At 32.0% G+C, this 17,921-nt stretch overlaps 2 protein-coding genes across 2 annotated transcripts in view; one reads left to right on the top strand and one right to left on the bottom strand.

Moving 5' to 3' along the window:
- Window positions 1-82: 82 nt before the first annotated feature.
- Window positions 83-728, bottom strand: LOC123702854 (28S ribosomal protein S18c, mitochondrial). Its single transcript, XM_045650676.1, has 2 exons — window positions 589-728; window positions 83-507 (listed from the first exon to the last, which is right to left on the bottom strand). Exons 1-2 carry the CDS (start codon window positions 623-625, stop codon window positions 137-139), a joined length of 408 nt encoding a protein of 135 aa, XP_045506632.1. The 5' UTR covers window positions 626-728; the 3' UTR covers window positions 83-136.
- Window positions 729-4,180: 3,452 nt separating this feature from the next.
- The window catches only part of LOC123702855 (ABC transporter G family member 23), an 84,617-nt gene continuing 70,876 nt past the window's right edge, over window positions 4,181-17,921 (top strand). Inside the window, exon 1 of the mRNA XM_045650677.1 lies at window positions 4,181-4,413. The gene's annotated coding sequence lies outside the window, so the exon portion shown is untranslated. The remainder of the gene's footprint in view (window positions 4,414-17,921) is intronic.

Below are 17,921 nucleotides of genomic sequence, written 5' to 3' on the forward strand. Positions count from 1 at the left end.
TTATCACTTCAGAGTGATCACTACCAGGCAACCCCTTAGGCAAAGGACAAAATTATTTCAATTAATAAAAATAACAACTCACTCTAAATACAAACACTTTATTACTATATACATTACACTACAACATTATAATATTCTAAAATCTATGTGAACGAACTGGGTTTTCAGGGTCAAACAGCTTGGGGTCCTTCAAGAAAGATTTATCTTTGTAGTAGTATGGCATATAAGCACAATTTTGGGCTTTCCGAATTTCTTTTTCCACTGCAGCTTGTTTTGCTTTACACAATCCAGTTATGTGTCTTCCGTATATCCTGCCAGTATATGGGCTTTGGAACTGAGAAAGGAGCCTGTAGTTTTTATAATCTGGTGTTATATTCATCTTGCACAAAATACATTGACGGGCTTCTTTTTTGAATGGATTCTCCATTTCTACGGGAGCATCTTCGTCAACTACAGCCGTGGATGTGGAGCGAATGTTTGCCAACACAATTCGATGAGTATTCGATACTGAAATGAAATAAATACAATTATATATTTACGAAAACAAAAGTAAATAAGACATTTTTTACTTGAATAATGTGCACTAACTTATACTTCTGATCGATATATTCTTTAATAATGCCATTTTCTGATATGAAATCAAATAGAAACTAATATTTTAATTGAAATATTCCCACTATAATATTATAACCTAAAAATATTGTGTGACAACTGACAACTGACATTTATCAAATAACAGTGACATCAAAGAGATTAGAGAATACAAATAGTGACATTTATAATATGTATACTGTAGTCTATGGTTTGATGGTAAAGGTCTGGTAAAGTACCTAACACAAACGCGTCTTTCCAAACTATAGGTACAAGGCCAGTACGCAACGGTGTGAAACTAATCACGTATAGTTTGGAAATAACTTTTTTACAAAGTTCTTCCAATCTACACAACAGCAGTACGCAAATACTCGCGTATACTTTGTAGTGAAGTAAGCAAGAATAGCGCTCCAAAATATACAGTGCCAGCATGCATGCGGTAAGGCATGCGAAGCGGGGCTCCTATTTTTGTGTAGTTAAAAAAAACACGAACCTAACCTAACCCATAGGCGACCCTTATACATATTATCTGTTACCTATTTATTTTTCTAAGCTTACCTAATAATATTTTTATTCCATATTTTACTGAATCAATCAAGAAGAATAAATGTAGATAGATATAACTGTTCATGTCTTTGATTGCCTATATATGTATTTATTATTTCGCTCAAGCGTTAGCCGTGTGGTGTAGTAGGTATATTTAGTTGTCGCGGAAGAATTATAACCAAAACCCGCGGCCCCATCATTAAAGTGGCTCGACGGAACACAGTGGGGTTTTAGTCGGTAAGTATCCGACATAACCCACGGCTCCTTCCCCGGGGGCCGTGGGTATCTTTGGAAGATTTCCCCACTATAAAAAAAGGTATATTTAGTTATATTTTGCGTACTGATCGTGTATAGTTTGGAACGAAGAAGCAAGCATCCGCGTTAAAAATTATACACGATCAGTACGCAAAATTCGTGTATATATATTGTAATAAAAAACTTAAAAACAGCATTACAAAGTATACACGAGCTATGGTTGCGTTCTGGCTATGTATAGTTTGGAAATACGCAACACAAACACAGATTTTTTATTCCAGAAGAGGCGTACAGAGACAAGATTGAAGAGTAGTATAATTTAAATAAGAATTAATAATACTACACATACTACAGGTTGGTATGGACATGCTAAAGCCAAATGTTTTAGAGGCAACCTCTAACCTACACAATTTATAATCAGAAATTTAATAACTTTTTAATTATACTGAATTTTATTTTTTCTTTGAAATATACTGCTAGAAAAATATTTTATAATGCATTTTGATGCGCCTTGTCAGCCTTGTAGGCCCTTCTCCTATTGCGATACGCACAGGCGGTTCAAGTATCCAGCAAGTCTCTGAGACTAGTCACCGCGGAGTATCTCACCTACATTTGTATGTGGGCTCGCATACTATGCTACCGGTATCCTACACCAAAGAGTATCCTACACGTCCGTGACTAGTATCGCACGACTCACCCTGTTGGTCGCTTTTGCGCCGCGTCTTGCGCGTATCTCTTCGGTAGAAAGATAAAAATTTCTTAACATCATGTTATAGTTCTCGTGCGGCTACAAAAACTCTACAATTTATGTTTCTTTCAATATATGGATGAATCCAGTACTTCCTACTCTTACGTCGTCACTGGAATCGCTCGACATAACGTCCGTCACCAAAAATGAGGCACAATAATGATGAATTTAGTCATTTTTCTGTCGCTTAATATCCGAGCATCGGGCAGCGAGCAAATATCTAACTCGTATTCTACTCGAGTATCGTATTCTAGAAGTATCGTAATGGGAGAAGGGCCTAACGCGTAGAGAAAATAGTCTTCTTGCCATAACTGTAGCTCTTAGGTATAGCACTCTGCTCTGTATTGACTGTATTTTATAGTTGCTTCTGAAAAATGAACTACAAATTATGCAAAAGAAAGAAGAACCACATTATAAGTTTCTAAGTATGTAATTAAATTGTCAAAAGAAAAAGCGGGCAAATGTGGTTATCGAGAACAGAGTTTTCCTGTTTGACTCTACCAAGAAGCTTATATCTAATACACTGGAGATTGCACTATGAACGTTGACTTGTCACGGGAAGGTATGACCTTGAATGACGCCTGGTTGTTCCTTCATCCCTTTCACACCAACTTGCCAAGTTAGGTGTGAAAGGGACAAAAAAATATTATCTCCAGTGCATTAGATATTTAAGCTTCTTGGACTCTACCTATACATTGGAATATCAGTTTCAACATCTCTCATTGGTTTGTAGAACTATTGCTTATTGACATATTTTCCCTTGAAATTCCAGGATGCACCAAAAAATAATCAAACTACTGAATAAATATAGATATCATGAACAAATTTGTTTTATTTATAAAATCACGAGCGTAATTCTTGGTAATAATTATTTTATTATCGTTTGTCATAACTTAAATTTATTACTTCACGATAAGCTTATAAATCAGCGCGTAACACGTGATAAAAAATTGTAGAGACTCAAAATACAATTATAAAAAATGAGTACCTATTTTTGGAATTTCATGTACCTGATGCTAAATTTAAACGCCTTACAGTCAACGATAGGCAATTTAATACATTCATGCACTCATGAATTATTATGAAAGGATACAATATTATAAAAGCGGCTTACATTGAACATGGGCCTTGAAAGCTGTAATTATTTTGTACTTATTTGTACTTCGTACTTAATAAATTCAGATGCATAAAATGAGTTGGTTATATTACCATACAAATAAATATAACGTAAGCTACATAATATCTAACTCTATAATAATATAGAGCTGCACTGGTACCTAAAGTTTTATCTTGAACGTAACATAGCCAATGAATTGTAGAGTCAGGCATAGACATTTTTCAGTTTTTTTATTAATAACAAAATGATATGAAAAAGTAATTGAACAATGCATGCCCCTAACTAATTCGTATTTCTTAATCCCATTCTCCGTTTGCAAAAATGTGTTGTAAGTATTATTTTATAAACTTACATAATTTTGTTTCTATAAAAATATACTTATACATATTATATATACGTATAACTAAAAGGCTTAAAAATCGACGCTAGTAGGCTTTACTAATAATTTAAATCATAACTAAAACATAGGTAGAGCGTGACTCTACGTGGTTTAAAATTTAATATTTCATCGAATCACCAATAAAAAAATAAAGTGCATATCGTCAATGATAACTGCATTTTGCACGTTCGTTGGATTTGAGCACGAAATAACGATCACGATCAATTTTATACGTCAATAAAAATATAATAATATGTCGTAATTTTATGAAGCTCCTACAACCCGACTGCTGACTACGTAATATTTGCGATGTCTAATGCGTGGTACCTACTTTATTTACCCATCTTTTGCAGTTTGTCGTAATTGCGAAAACGGACGGCATATTTCAACATGTCCACTTAGTTGGTTAATGTATTATGCAACCGTTTTGAAATGCACGTTTCGTTGCGGAAATGGCGGGCCGGTGCATTGCATTTCCTCCGGCCGGATAATAGTTGGTGAGGCTACGCGCGGCAAGAAATTGGTCGAAGACGCGCGTCGAAACTACGCTCCGACTTCACAGCCGGCGAAGCCACTGTCCGTGACGTACGTGGCTAACTGGCGAAGTCGATACCGTATCGAAAACCTAAAACAAAAACGCAGGAATCGAAATTTAAACTAGAAAGTGTTGTGTTTACGCGCGATTTTCCGCGCCGTACAGTGACAGTGTCATCAAATTCTTGTGTTTGTGGTCTGTGACTTTTTGTTTTTTTTTAAACTTTGGATTTCGAATTCCTGGTAAGGGTTTCTTTTTTTTAATTGTTAAAGCTGGCTATGATATGAACGCGTGTAAGCAATAGATAATGTAGAGCTAAGAACATACATACATAAGTTTACATAAGTTTCCGTGTTATTTATATAATTCCGTTACAATCTACCTCGGTAAGGGAGCGTTCGAAAGTTTGTGAGTCGGGAAAAGTAAAAGCGTTGCTTACCTATTGCTTACTCAAAAATACCATTGAAATTACGTATAGACGTTAACGTACTCAATGCAGGCGTAAGAAATCAAGGTTGTGAAGAGAAAGTGACCTGACTGAGGGGCCGACTGTCTAAGAAATGACGTGTAAATACTGTCTTCTGTTTTGTTTACCATAAACATTATGGAAAATAAACGGAAATAAAAGGAAAGTTTTTTTATATTTATTTATTTATTTTACTCTACATTTTAAATTACATTTACGATTTTTATTATTAATTTCATGAGCTGTATTTCATAAATAAAAGTAAGTATATGGTAAGTTATGTTCCAGAATTTTCAATTTATACATTAAATAAGTTAGTACATAATATGCTAAGTTATTATATACCTAAATAATATGCAATTTAAAATAATAATGTTATAGCATAAGCGCAATGGTTGAGTAACAGCGTCTATGATTGGTTCGATTCAGTAGGTTTGAATTATTACGATAACCGTTAACGTGATATTAATCGCAAAGGGATTAAATTTATTTCATACTAGCGGTCCACCCCGGCATCGCCCGTGGTACATATTAACGTTTTCTCTACATAAGAACCATCCTCGTACTTCAAGGAATATAATAAAAAAAGAATTATCGAAATCGGTTCAGCCGTTCTCGAGTTCTGCGCTTACCAACACATTTTGCGATTAATTTTTATATATAAGATTTTATCTACATTAAAAAGAACTTACTAACATAACAGGATTTTAACGTAATATAGAGTTATTTGAAACTATCTGAAAATTATTCATTTATCAACATTATTTATGATCATCACTGTCTCATTGGTCATTACCATTCAACATGAAATCTTAAAAAAAAATTGTCATTGCACCGAAGCTTTGACATATGTAACTACAAAATATTTATCTGTGCTTTGGTTATAAGCTGGTAGAAGTATTTTAAACAGGTGCTCTAAAAAAGGACGGAAAGGAAAGTTTAAATGCGTAAAGTTATTTTTCTCAGATAAGTTTCATCAAAAGTTATAAAAAAAAAAATTAATTGAATATCAAATTAAACACAAGAAATCGAAGTTCAATATTAGAAAAAGCACAGAAATAACCGATTAAGTACCCTCCTAGTGAAAAAATAATCAACATGTAATATTTTACGTACCGAGAAAATAATCGTTTATGTAATGAAATCCTTGAAACAACCCTGTTTTTAAGTTAAAAATACTAAATAATGCTGGCTTATTTTTTATTCGACTGTTGATAATTATCTGTGCCGGTTTTTAAACTTATATCCTGCTCTAGGTTCAGAATAATCAACTTAATTACTCCGGTTTTTCTTACTCAAAACAAAATTAATATGAATAGAAAACATTCAACATCTCAAAGGTTTAAAATTTTATATATTTGGATGCTAATTTAATCGTATAATATACTAATTCAACATTTTCCTGTCTTTTTAATAGTACTCACTCACACAAGTCCAGTGTATTAAAAAATATAGTAGTTATTATATTAATTTAATTGTGTCGTTAACTCAAAGCTTCGAATTTAAATGAATATTTTAAATCTTAAAATATTATTGTACTCTAAAGATGACTCTACTAATATGACCTCATATTGGTATAATAGAGTGGACATAATATCATTGCATATTCAAAACTTAAGCAGAATGAAAAAAGAAATTTATTCAATAATATTTGTAATATAAAAATATCTACACTAATATTGTAAAGAGGAAAACTTTGTTTGTTTGTTTATTTCATTGTAATGAATAGGCTCATAAACTACTAGATCGATTTTAAAAATTCTTTCACCATTCGAAAGCTTCATTATCCACGAGTAATATAGGCTTTATATTATTATCACGCTAAGACCAACAGGAGCGGAGCCACGCGGGTGAAACCGCACAAAAATAAATTGAAGATACGAACAAGAGCGTGTTTCTCTGAAGAGGATAATATGAGTATATCTATACTAATATTATAAGGCTGAAGAGTTTGTTTGTTTGTTGGTTTGAACGCGCTAATCTCAAGAACTACTTGTCCGATTTGAAAAATTCTTTCGGTTTTGGATAGCCCATCTATCGAGGAAGGCTAAAAATAATCACGCTAACTAACTAACAGAAGCGGAGCCACGCGAATGAAACCGCGAAGCGCAGCTAGTGTATAATATACCTGAAGTAATATACACACACACAATATATAATTTTATTTCACATAAAACCTGACCCGGAAACTGTTGTAACCATGAAAATAAAAATATTATAATTGTACGGCCTCTTCTCAATTCTCAAACCTACCACATATACATAAAGATATCATAAAAATCGGTCAACCAGTTTTCGAGAAGCGCTACGTTAGATTTTTATAGATAAGAGGAAAAATTAAAATATGTGTGAAAATTAAACTTTATTTACATATTAGTTAGTTAAGTTTTAAATCGTTACTTTATTCAATAGTTATGAAGCAAAATATCAAAAAAAGATCCGCTATTTTATATATGTATTTGGTTTTATAATACGTAAATGACGAGACCTCTGTGACATCCAAGAAGCTTATATCTAACTAGCTTCCGCCCGCGACTCCGTCCGCGCGGAACAATTAAGAAAAATTAAGATTTATTTTTTTTCTACGCATTTTTCCGGGATAAAAAGTATCCTATTTTATGCCCAGGATTATAAGGTATAATTATACCAAATTTCATCGAAATCGAACCGTTAGTTTTCACGTGATGCCTTCACATACAGACAGACAGACAGACAAAAATTTTTTTAATCACATATTTGGGCTTGGTATCGATCCAGTAACACCCCCTGCTATTTATTTTTTCAATATTTTCAATGTACAGAATTGACCCTTCTACAGATTTATTATATGTATAGATACACTGGAGATTGCACTATGAACGTTGACTTGTCACGGGAAGGTATGACCTTGAATGACGCCTGGTTGTTCCTTCATCCCTTTCACACCAACTTGCCAAGTTAGGTGTGAAAGGGACAAAAAAACAACCAGGCGTCATTCAAGGTCATACCTTCCCGTGACAAGTCAACGTTCATAGTGCAATCTCCAGTGTATTAGATATAAGTAGCGTTTAGCTACTATTATGTATTCTGTGATATAAGCTTCTTGGTGACATGCATCGAACCATTGAAGGTACAACGATGTTAAAGAAATATAGCATAAACGTAATATTTACACATATACATAGACTCTACAAGGACTCTACCATGACTCTATGACATCTATATCGGCAGATATTTTTCCCACTGCTGGGACACGGGCATATCCCAATCCTTGTATAGTTATAGGTACTTCTAGTATAGTATTATCACAGACTAATAATAATATACTAGGTATTATTATCTGAGGTTATTATACATTATTTAAAAAGATAGGTGCCTACCCTCCCTGAAATACAGACAATTCAAAAGAAATCAATAAATATTAAACGTCAAAAATAAATATAAGGATACCAAGAAGAAGGATACGCATGTTACTCTGACATTAGCTTCATAATTAGGATAATTAAAGATAATTTAAATAATTAACTCTCCTATAAATAATAATTTATTCACAGCCTGTAGTGTCTCAAGATCAGGTAACCGATGTTTTCAAACCCAATATTATGTATTAATGGATTCTTTTTGAAGTGAAACTTCTTTAGTCGCGTTGACAGTAAAATTTCAAGGTCGCGTTATAACCGTCACGTTATGGAGTAAGGCGACGATTTTGGTACCTTTGTTATCACACATTCCTTCATCATAAATAAACTAATTTTGTTGAAATTTCGCGTAAGCACATAAGCACGTAAGAAAAGCTGCAGACTAAATGTAGAGCTAATAATAACTATATATAACTTAATAGTTAATATTATAAAGCTGAAGAGTTTGTTTGTTTGAACGCGCTAATCACAGGAACTACTGGTCCGATTTGTTTGTCTGAAAATTATTTCTGTGTTAGATAGCCCCTTTATCGAGGAAGGCTATAGGCTATATGTCATCACTCTAAGACCAACAGGAGCGGAGCAACAGCTTGTAATTAATATGTATAATCTTTATAAAACATGGGTTCTTATATTATAGTTTAAAGCTTAGCCATCCCAGCATGTAAAAAGGCACAAAACCAGATATAGGTAAATAAGTAGGTATCTGTAATCTCTCTAAGCAGAGTATGTAATTAAAAAGGGGATTTAGGTAGGTTATTTAACTGCGTTTTCGTGCATTTAATTTTATCGCAATTTGTGTAAATCACCGTTCTAAATATTTAAACGTTTTCATGAAGCCTTACTCTCAAAAGCGGGGGAAGATTTCTACCACAGATATTATAATACACTAGCTGTTCCGCGCGGTTTCACCTGCATTTATCGGCTCCTGTTGGTCTTATCGTGATGATAATATGTAGCGTTCCTCGAAAAATGGGCTATTTCACACCGAAAGAATTTTTCAAATCGGACCAGTAGTTTCTGAGATTAGCGCGTTCAAGCAAACAAACAAACAAACTCTTCAGCTTTATAATATAAGTATGGATAGGTACTATATTTTTACATACTTTTTATCATCTTTAAGAGTAGAGCTTATTAGCAAGGGTAATATATTTATATGTATAGTTCCGGCTGTATATCACATCGTATTTCATGTTTTCCGCTTCGATGAACAAAAGGAAAAACATTTTCACGAAAAAATTCGACACGCTCTCATTAATTTCTATTTCTCTACCTACGTTTTGTAATCAGGTCCTGTAAATTATATTGTACTTAATAAATGACGATCTCTTAATCTAACTATATAGTATAAAACAAAGTCGCTATCTCTGTCCCTATGTCCTTATGTATGCTTAAATCTTTAATACTACGCAACCGAGTTTGATGCGGTTTTTTTAATAGATAAGAGGAAGTTTGTAGTATATAATTTATTACGTTTTAGACAAAGCGGGCGAAGCCACAGGGGGAAAGCTAGTAGATAATAAACCAGTATATAAGATCTCTACGTATAAAACAGTGTGTGTTTCAGACATGTTTCAGAGATCTAATTGTAATTCAGAGATGAAATTGTTAACATCGATAAATGATAATAGTAGGTACTTTTAGTCGTATAGATACAGTACAGTATTTAAATCTAGACTATTTCTAAGACCATATCACGTAACTTTTTTATTACATAGAAGGTTCATATATTTCAGTATAAATCAATATTCATAAATGAACTACTATTAATAAAGGTGATGTAATAGTCATAATAGGACATATTATATATTATTTATAATTATGTTAACAATAAAATAAAAATTACTAATCTATAATATAAAAATGAATCCCAAAATGTGTTGGTAAGCGCATAACTCGAGAACGGCTGAACCGATTTCTTTAATTCTTTTTTTATTATATTCCTTGAAGTACGAGGATGGATCTTATGTAGAGAAAACGTAAACATGTACCACGGGCGAAGCCGGGGCGGACCGCTAGTCTATAATATAAAAATGAATCCCAAAATGTAAGCGCATAACTTTCGAACAGCTGAACCGATTTCTTTAATTCTTTTTTTATTATATTCCTTGAAGTACGAGGATGGTTCTTATGTAGAGAAAACGTGAATATATACCACGGGCGAAGCCGGGGCGGACCGCTAGTTCACAAATATAAACCAATTTGGCCCGTGCTCCTGTAGGAAGTCATATCATAGGTTATATTATTTTTTAAACAACTTAAGATTTGACAATGCAAAACACACATGAAAAATATTCAGCATTTATTATATTATAATTCATATTAAAAATTAAAATATAATCGCTATGAATATGCATATTGTAAGTAGTTGGTATTTTTTAAACGAGTTTCATATTAATTTTAATTTAGTGTAGATTAATTATTTAAGTGGTAGGTACATAGGTATGAGATGATTATAAAAATATTCGAGAATAATTACCTTATACGTAATACTTTAAATTATTTGTATTGTTAGGTACGTTTAATTTTTGGAGATGTAAATATTATTCATACGTATATGACTCCAAAGCAATTAAGGATATTATATTCATTTAATTATAATATCTTCTTAGCATTCAGACGATTAATTCATTGTTATTTTTAATATTATTCACATGCAATTTAAAAAGTTATGATGTAATTAAAGTTACATAATATATGTACTAACTTTCCGCCAGCGGTTTCACCCAAATTTCAAAGAAAAACCCGCATTGTTCCCGTTCCCGTGGGCCGTTCCGGGATAAAACCTATCCTATGTGTTAAGTTACCCTCTATATGTGTGCTAAATTTCATTGTAATCGGTTCAGTAGTATTTGCGTGAAAGGATAACAAACACATACACATACATCCATCCTCACAAACTCGCATTTATAATATTACTAGCTTACCGCCCGCGGCTTCGCCCGCTTTGTCTAACACTTAATAAATTATAATATACTAAAACCTTTCTCTTGAATCACTCTATCTATTGAAAAAAACCGCATCAAAATCTGTTGCGTAGTTTTAAAGATTTAAGCGTTCAAAGGGACATAGGGACAAAGCGACTTTGTTTTATACTATGTAGTGATGATTTAGGATTGGGATAGGATAGGATATATAATCATAGTAGGAGTAGGATTAGTAGGATGTAAACTAACTTAATTATACTACGTTCTTCACGTTTTAAAATACTGAAGCGATTTTATTAGGCCTTCTTTAAATAATTTAAATAACAAGTCTTAGATGAAACAGATTAGTTCAAGTTTGCTGGCTCCAGAAGGTAAAGTATAAAGTAATTAAGAGCGTATTTTGTCAGCTCATTTCGTTATTTTTTACTAATTAATAGCAGAACAAAATATTCTAGCAATACAACTTAAATTGTGGCTGTAGTAAATTGTTCTAATGCTGCCATAATAAAAAATAAAAATGCAGTGGTGGCTCAGTAGTCAGTAGTGAGTAGTGAAGACGTCGAACTTCAAATAGGCGCGTGAAGAAAATAAATTGATTTTCCATTTTATATCCGCATGTTGATAACATCATAAAAATACATAAATTTTATTTGAAATAGAGGTAGGCAGAGGTAACTATATCCAAGATAGGATAAAGTAAATATTGCATCCATCATAAAGGTACATTGCATCAGTTATTTTCCGCAAATTGAAAATTGCTTGGCCTATTGTTGAACACAAGTTGTAATTTCATTTAATAGCCTTCGTTATTAAACAGGTATCATATAATTATGCTTCAGAGTCAAGTGTTTAAACTATATGTTTACGAGAGTGATATTTATGAATAAAATCTATACTAATTGAGTATTTGAATAAAAAATTTTTTTGTGCTAAATGGAAAGATTATATATTAGTTTTATAACAAAACTATTTTTTAAAATTTATTTTTGCAATAATTCAAAAGTTATTTCAAAATAAAAATTAGTCTTTGAATCCAGTACCGAAAACACACTGACAACTCCCGAAGCGTCACCCGGATGCGTGTGACGTCATAATGTTAGTTTTCACACATTGCAGTTGATACAAAAACGTATACAACTATAACATTTTGACGTCACATCTATGGTGACCAGTCATGGCGCGTTTATAGTCACGTGATTTTAATTTGAATTTCATCAATTTTTAATTGCTTATAATTAATTGAAAAACATTCTTTTGGAGTTTTTTGCATTAAATATCAATATTATTAATAATAAAGTTTTAAAATACATGAAAAAATCAATAATTTTTTTTTATTCAAATACTCAATTGCTAATATTCAAAGGCTGTTGTTTGCTTGTATGTTTGGGTAAAACTGGTTTGAATTGAACAAATATTTTTTCTGCTTTAAAATCTATTTATCCAGGTAACGGGTAGGCTTTATAAAATAAGGCAACAGACTTACAGAGCGAAGCAAAAATACAAAATGTTTTATAAATTAATATATTTTGAGAGCATTATTAATTGCGTGGAGTCACTGGCTGCCCTGTGGTCAAAAATCAAAATCACAAGCAAAAAATAAAAAAAAATCTAAAAAAATTGTTTTTAACTTTTGCCACTGTAGTTGAGCCGTGAAAGCGTAACTATCAGCCAGACTTTCTTATTTCTATCTATAATATGGAATGGTCTATTCACTGCCTATATAGCCATTAGCCTATAGGCAGTGAATGATTGAAACAAATGAAGTATTGATAGGCATCAAATCTGTGGTAGTCACATAAATCCATACTAATATTATAAATGCGAAAGTAACTCTGTCTGTCTGTCTGTTAAGTGTTACTCAATCCCGCCTAAACTACTGAACCAATTTTCATGAAATTTGGTATGGTATTTTGATACCCGAGAAAGGACATAGGCTACTTTTTATCCCGGGAAAATGACGCAATCCCGGAAATCCCACGGGAACGGGAACTATGCAGGTTTTTCTTATACTGCGCGGGCGAAGCCGCGGGCGGAAACCTAGTGTTTAATAAAATAGTGTATATATTATATTTAAATCGTGTCAAAAACATACAAAAAATCTAATCTTTGCTCATGATAATATTAGTTTAGCTTTAAAGATTGTCCTCATTTGTATGGAAAATTTTCCATTACCAAATAACATAATATTTTATGATCTCAGAGTTAGAGTTATACAATGTTTTAAATTTATGAGCTTTATGTAAAAGTGTCCAACTTTAGATGTTTTGTCCTTGTCATAGAAGTGCTACTTTGGTATTGAATGATCGTGATGCAACATATACTACTGTAGGAAATGGACAATAATTTTTAATAATAATTTTTGAATCTGATTATTGAAAAAATTAAAACATTTAAAAAAATCCATCATTATTCATTAGAATGAATGTGCATGTGTATTTTCTTGTTCAAAAGTGCATAAATTCATTGCATTGTAAGTGACAAATGTTGCCACTTGATTGTATTTACCCAAATTCATGGAAATTAAAACTTAGTACATACAAAAATAACCTAAAGTAAGATTATTGAACTACCGCGCAATACAGACACAAACATCCGCCAACAACGTCCTGATTGGTCGATATGCGAGCAATGCGATTGGTCCACTTCCTACGCACGCTCCCGCCATAATATTCATAAATAAATCAAACTGTACAAATGACACGAGCTAAAAACGCAGTGAAAGGCATGTTATTATGCGATAGTTACATCATATAACCGGCCACTGTTAACTGGGACATTCCGAGCTGCTTACCCAAAATATTGAGAAATATTGACATTAGGTACAACCTGACATAAGATGTTTTAAGTATAGATAAATCATAGGCTATCGTGGAAAATAACTTTATCTTTATACTACTATTATGTTGGCTCCATTTTTACTTGTGGTTACGACAGAGGTTTCAACTTTTGGTATGAGAAGAGTAATACAGTTATAACTTGGAAAAAAATAGAGTAGGTTTAATTTATTTAAAGGCTTACTAAAAATATCTGCTTTTTCTGCCTCTTAGTCTCTAATCTGAAAGTATCCATGCTAGGTACTGCCTACTTTCAGATTTTGAGGCAACACTGGGTTTTTCGGGGACCTACCCTAAAACCACCCTAAAACGAAACAATAACTCTTTGTGACATGAACTTTAAAACGAAACAATTTACTCGCTTACTTCTTTGTTTCATGAAAGCATTAATAGGTAAATAGGTTTATAAATATAACATGTGGCAAATTATCTTACTTGTTTCCATCTCATAAGATATGCGCAAGTTGTCTGCATGCCTGAGGTCGTCTAACCGCAACGCTAGTAATGCAATCAGCAATTTTATGCCTACCAGAATGGCAAATACTTGTCTTATGTTGGTAAAATGTGCCTATATGAATTAACGAGGTTATAATGTAGTGCTACCAACTTGAAAACACGTTTATTATCATTCGGAAGATATTTAAAATCGTCACAATTCAATAATTCGAGCTCATAATATAATGCTTTGACATAATATAGAGTACAGAACTACAATAAGTTAACTTACAGTTTAAAATTAAAATATACAAACTTAAAATAAGGTCAGTGATGAGAGTGTAACTGTTTTCATTAAAAAAAAACTGTAAAATTAGGGCGCGTTTTTATTCATAAACCATAGAGCAACAATTCGCGAGGAATGTCATTCCTCTATGCCCGGAAGTCGAATGCCATACGTCAAGATACCACTACGATTTCCTCTTTAACTTCAGCATTATTTATATAAGCCTATCGCTTCAGTATGCAAATTGAAAACCTGACAAACACGTTAAATGCAGTTTCTCAAAGTGTTCTCTATTTTTTATAAGATTATTACAATTTTTAATCCGTAATCATAAGCTACATAACCTTACCTGTTACAAGCTTACGTTATATGCATATTAAACACTGAATAAATAATGTAATAAAAACTATACTATAGGTATGTTGATTTTGAAGCTGTGTGATCTTTTGAACATAATTTATCCATCGAAAATTCAAAATTGTTTATACAACTGGTCTTCTTTTTGAATAGTTTTAATATTTGTTACAAAGTAAACTATCCTGTTTTTCTGTAGATATAACATTCTATAGATTTTTATCTTCCATTTATTAATTAAAGCTACACGTACACAAAATTCAAGGCTGTAGAGTTTAGGCTCTATGAACAAACATAAAATTTTTTTACTGAGGTTCTCATAAACGATACGACTTAAACGATGATACTTATTGGTGTTCGAGTTTCTCAATTGGGGAAGATATTTTATAAGCTCTAATAGTAAGCGAGTCACTCATTAAAAGATTTAAACTTTAGAAAGTCACAAAACAGGATTATAATGTGTTTTTGAATACATAAGTTTTAACAAATTTCGCCAACAACCATATAGGGTTATATTTACCTTAAAAATAAAGACAAGGTGTGAATGGAGTTTTGAAATATGTACCTACATAATATTCTTAAAATAATAAATAAATAACACATATGAAGCGGCCTTGCATGAGCCTCCGGCCTCATTTTCAACTCAAAGGGTAAAAAATTTCCTCTTGCGTCTTAATTATCATTCATTTGGTATACACGGACATTAAATGAGAATATTTCATTAAAGTAGGGCTGTCAAAAGTGAAACTTTATAATTTAATGCAATATTCCATATGAATTCATATATCATTATATTTTCGTGTCACGTGTTATGTGATGTTATGAGCATGTTAAGAAGTTTGGTTGTTTGTCGGTTTTTAAATAAAAACTGAAGAAAATACTTAAGTACTGATACTGTAGTTAGACATAAGTTACATATTATGATATATTATGTAGTTAGATTTAAGTTACATATTATGTAATATTGACATGATTTTAAAAGAGCAACTATGGAGTTTCTTGCCGATTCTTCTCCACGGATACTGCTTTCCGAATCGGTGGTAAATGTTAAAAATTATGTAATGACGATTCGAAAGTGCTACTAAATAGTAGTCTAATTGAATAAATGAATGTTTGAGTTTGAGTTTTGAATTTAAGATTTTTAAAATGCATTCATAAGATTTAATTATTGAGTCACATAATATATATTGAAATCAAATTTTTACCCCGTGGGCCCGCGGTCGACCCGGGTAGAGCCGGGGTAAACGGCTGGTAATTATTTTATTTATTTATTTATGTGTTATAAATAAATAAATAATTATTCATTGTACAAAACAATGTAGGAAATGTGGTACAAATTAATGAGGTACAAAAATTTTGCACAATAGGCGACCTTATTGCTACACAGCAATCTCTGCCAGGCAACCTGGTAGGAAAGGAAATGTGAGAAGAATAAGGATAGCGCAAAAAAGAAATAAAATAAAGGATATATTTAAAAAATAATGGGGTTTAATTAATAGGGTTGTCAAAAACAAAATCCTACAGAAAATACTAATATTAGACTAAGTTACAGATACTATGCAAAAATTAGTAATATTTTGGTCTACTTAATTTTTATTTTATTATAAGTACTTAATTCTTTGAGTGCTAGTCTAAATTTTTTTACAGCTAACAAGTTAACAGCGTTTTTACTAAACGTATGAAACTAGCAAAAATGTAAGTTAACGTTTTTTTCATGATTACTGCTCATTATATTACTGATCTAGATTTATAATGACCATTACCATATTGTGAATTGTAATATAATTATCAATTCAAATTTATTTATTTATGTAATTCTTTATATTTGAATAAACGTGGTAATTACATAATTCAAAAATTTATCTCATGTTGCATCAAATGAAATGAAATACATCCAAAAAAATTACGTTTACGTCACAGTTTTTTCCTAATACAATGTAATGAAGTTAATTTAATATTTAATAATGTAAATTTGATACAACATATAATTAATACCTTTCAATATAGAAATAAATTCAACACAAATTATATTGCTGGATATTATTCGTTCTAATATATAAAAAGTAAAATCGTAATTGGCCTTAATTGGCACTAATGGACAATGTATTTTTATTAAATTTTAATTATGTATAAACTGTGTAGTGACAGCCCTATAAAAGCAGATGACCATTGGCTAGCGGTTTGCCTTAAATCGACCTCATGTAGTTAATTTTGACGAGGTCTCGTAAATCGAAAACTGGTCCAACAGTAGGTCATAATATTCTGACATAAACAAATTACTCGTGGTTTTCCCTTCCTTATTTTTATGTGTGTACTTGGTAATTTCATATTGATTTAAATAAAAGACAATAATGTAAGAAGGATCTGTATAACTTATGGTTAAGTATCTGAATTTTCCTGTGAAAATTGATATATATATATATCAGTAAGTATACCATATCGGTATCGGTATCGAAAAGCTCTAGTATAAGCACGGATAATATAAAAACTATAAATTTTTTGGTAGGTACAGCTAGAATTTTCTTTACGTAAATTGAAAATACTTCGTGTTCCCATGTTATTTCCAATAATTTATCTACTTGACTTATTTCCAAAAGTATAATATCCTAGAAGAGATCGTCTAACCGCAAAATAATATACATAATATATATATACACATCTATACTAATATAATTTTGTTTGTTTGAATGCGCCAATCTCAGGAACTACTGGTCCGATTTAAAAAATTCTTTCGGTGTAAGATAGCTCTATATAACATCACGCTAAGACCAACAGGAGTGGAGCCACGCGGGTGAAACCGCGCGGCGCAGCTAGATTTTAATAATTATTACAACCTTTGTTTCCGCGGAAAACCCCTAATAGAGTCATTATGTTGGAGTATTAAATCAATACATAATTAGCTTAATGTACCTTCTATATTGTTATAAATTGTGCCCCGCGGTTTTACCCGCATTGCTCCGCTCCTGTTGGTCTAAGCGTGATGATCTATAGCCTTCATCTATAAATGGACTATCTAATAGTGATTATCAATACTCAAACCAAATCTGTTG

The sequence above is a fragment of the Colias croceus genome, chromosome 24, assembly GCF_905220415.1.
Source record: "Colias croceus chromosome 24, ilColCroc2.1".
Taxonomy (NCBI): Eukaryota; Metazoa; Arthropoda; class Insecta; order Lepidoptera; family Pieridae; genus Colias; species Colias croceus.

Excerpts from the sequence above, each read along its gene's own strand:
- LOC123702854 (XM_045650676.1), bottom strand. The coding sequence starts at position 625 with ATGGCATTATTAAAGAATATATCGATCAGAAGTATAA. Across the intron at positions 508-588 it reads TATATCGATCAGAAGTATAA|TATCGAATACTCATCGAATT; the intron begins GTTAGTGCACAT and ends ATTTCATTTCAG.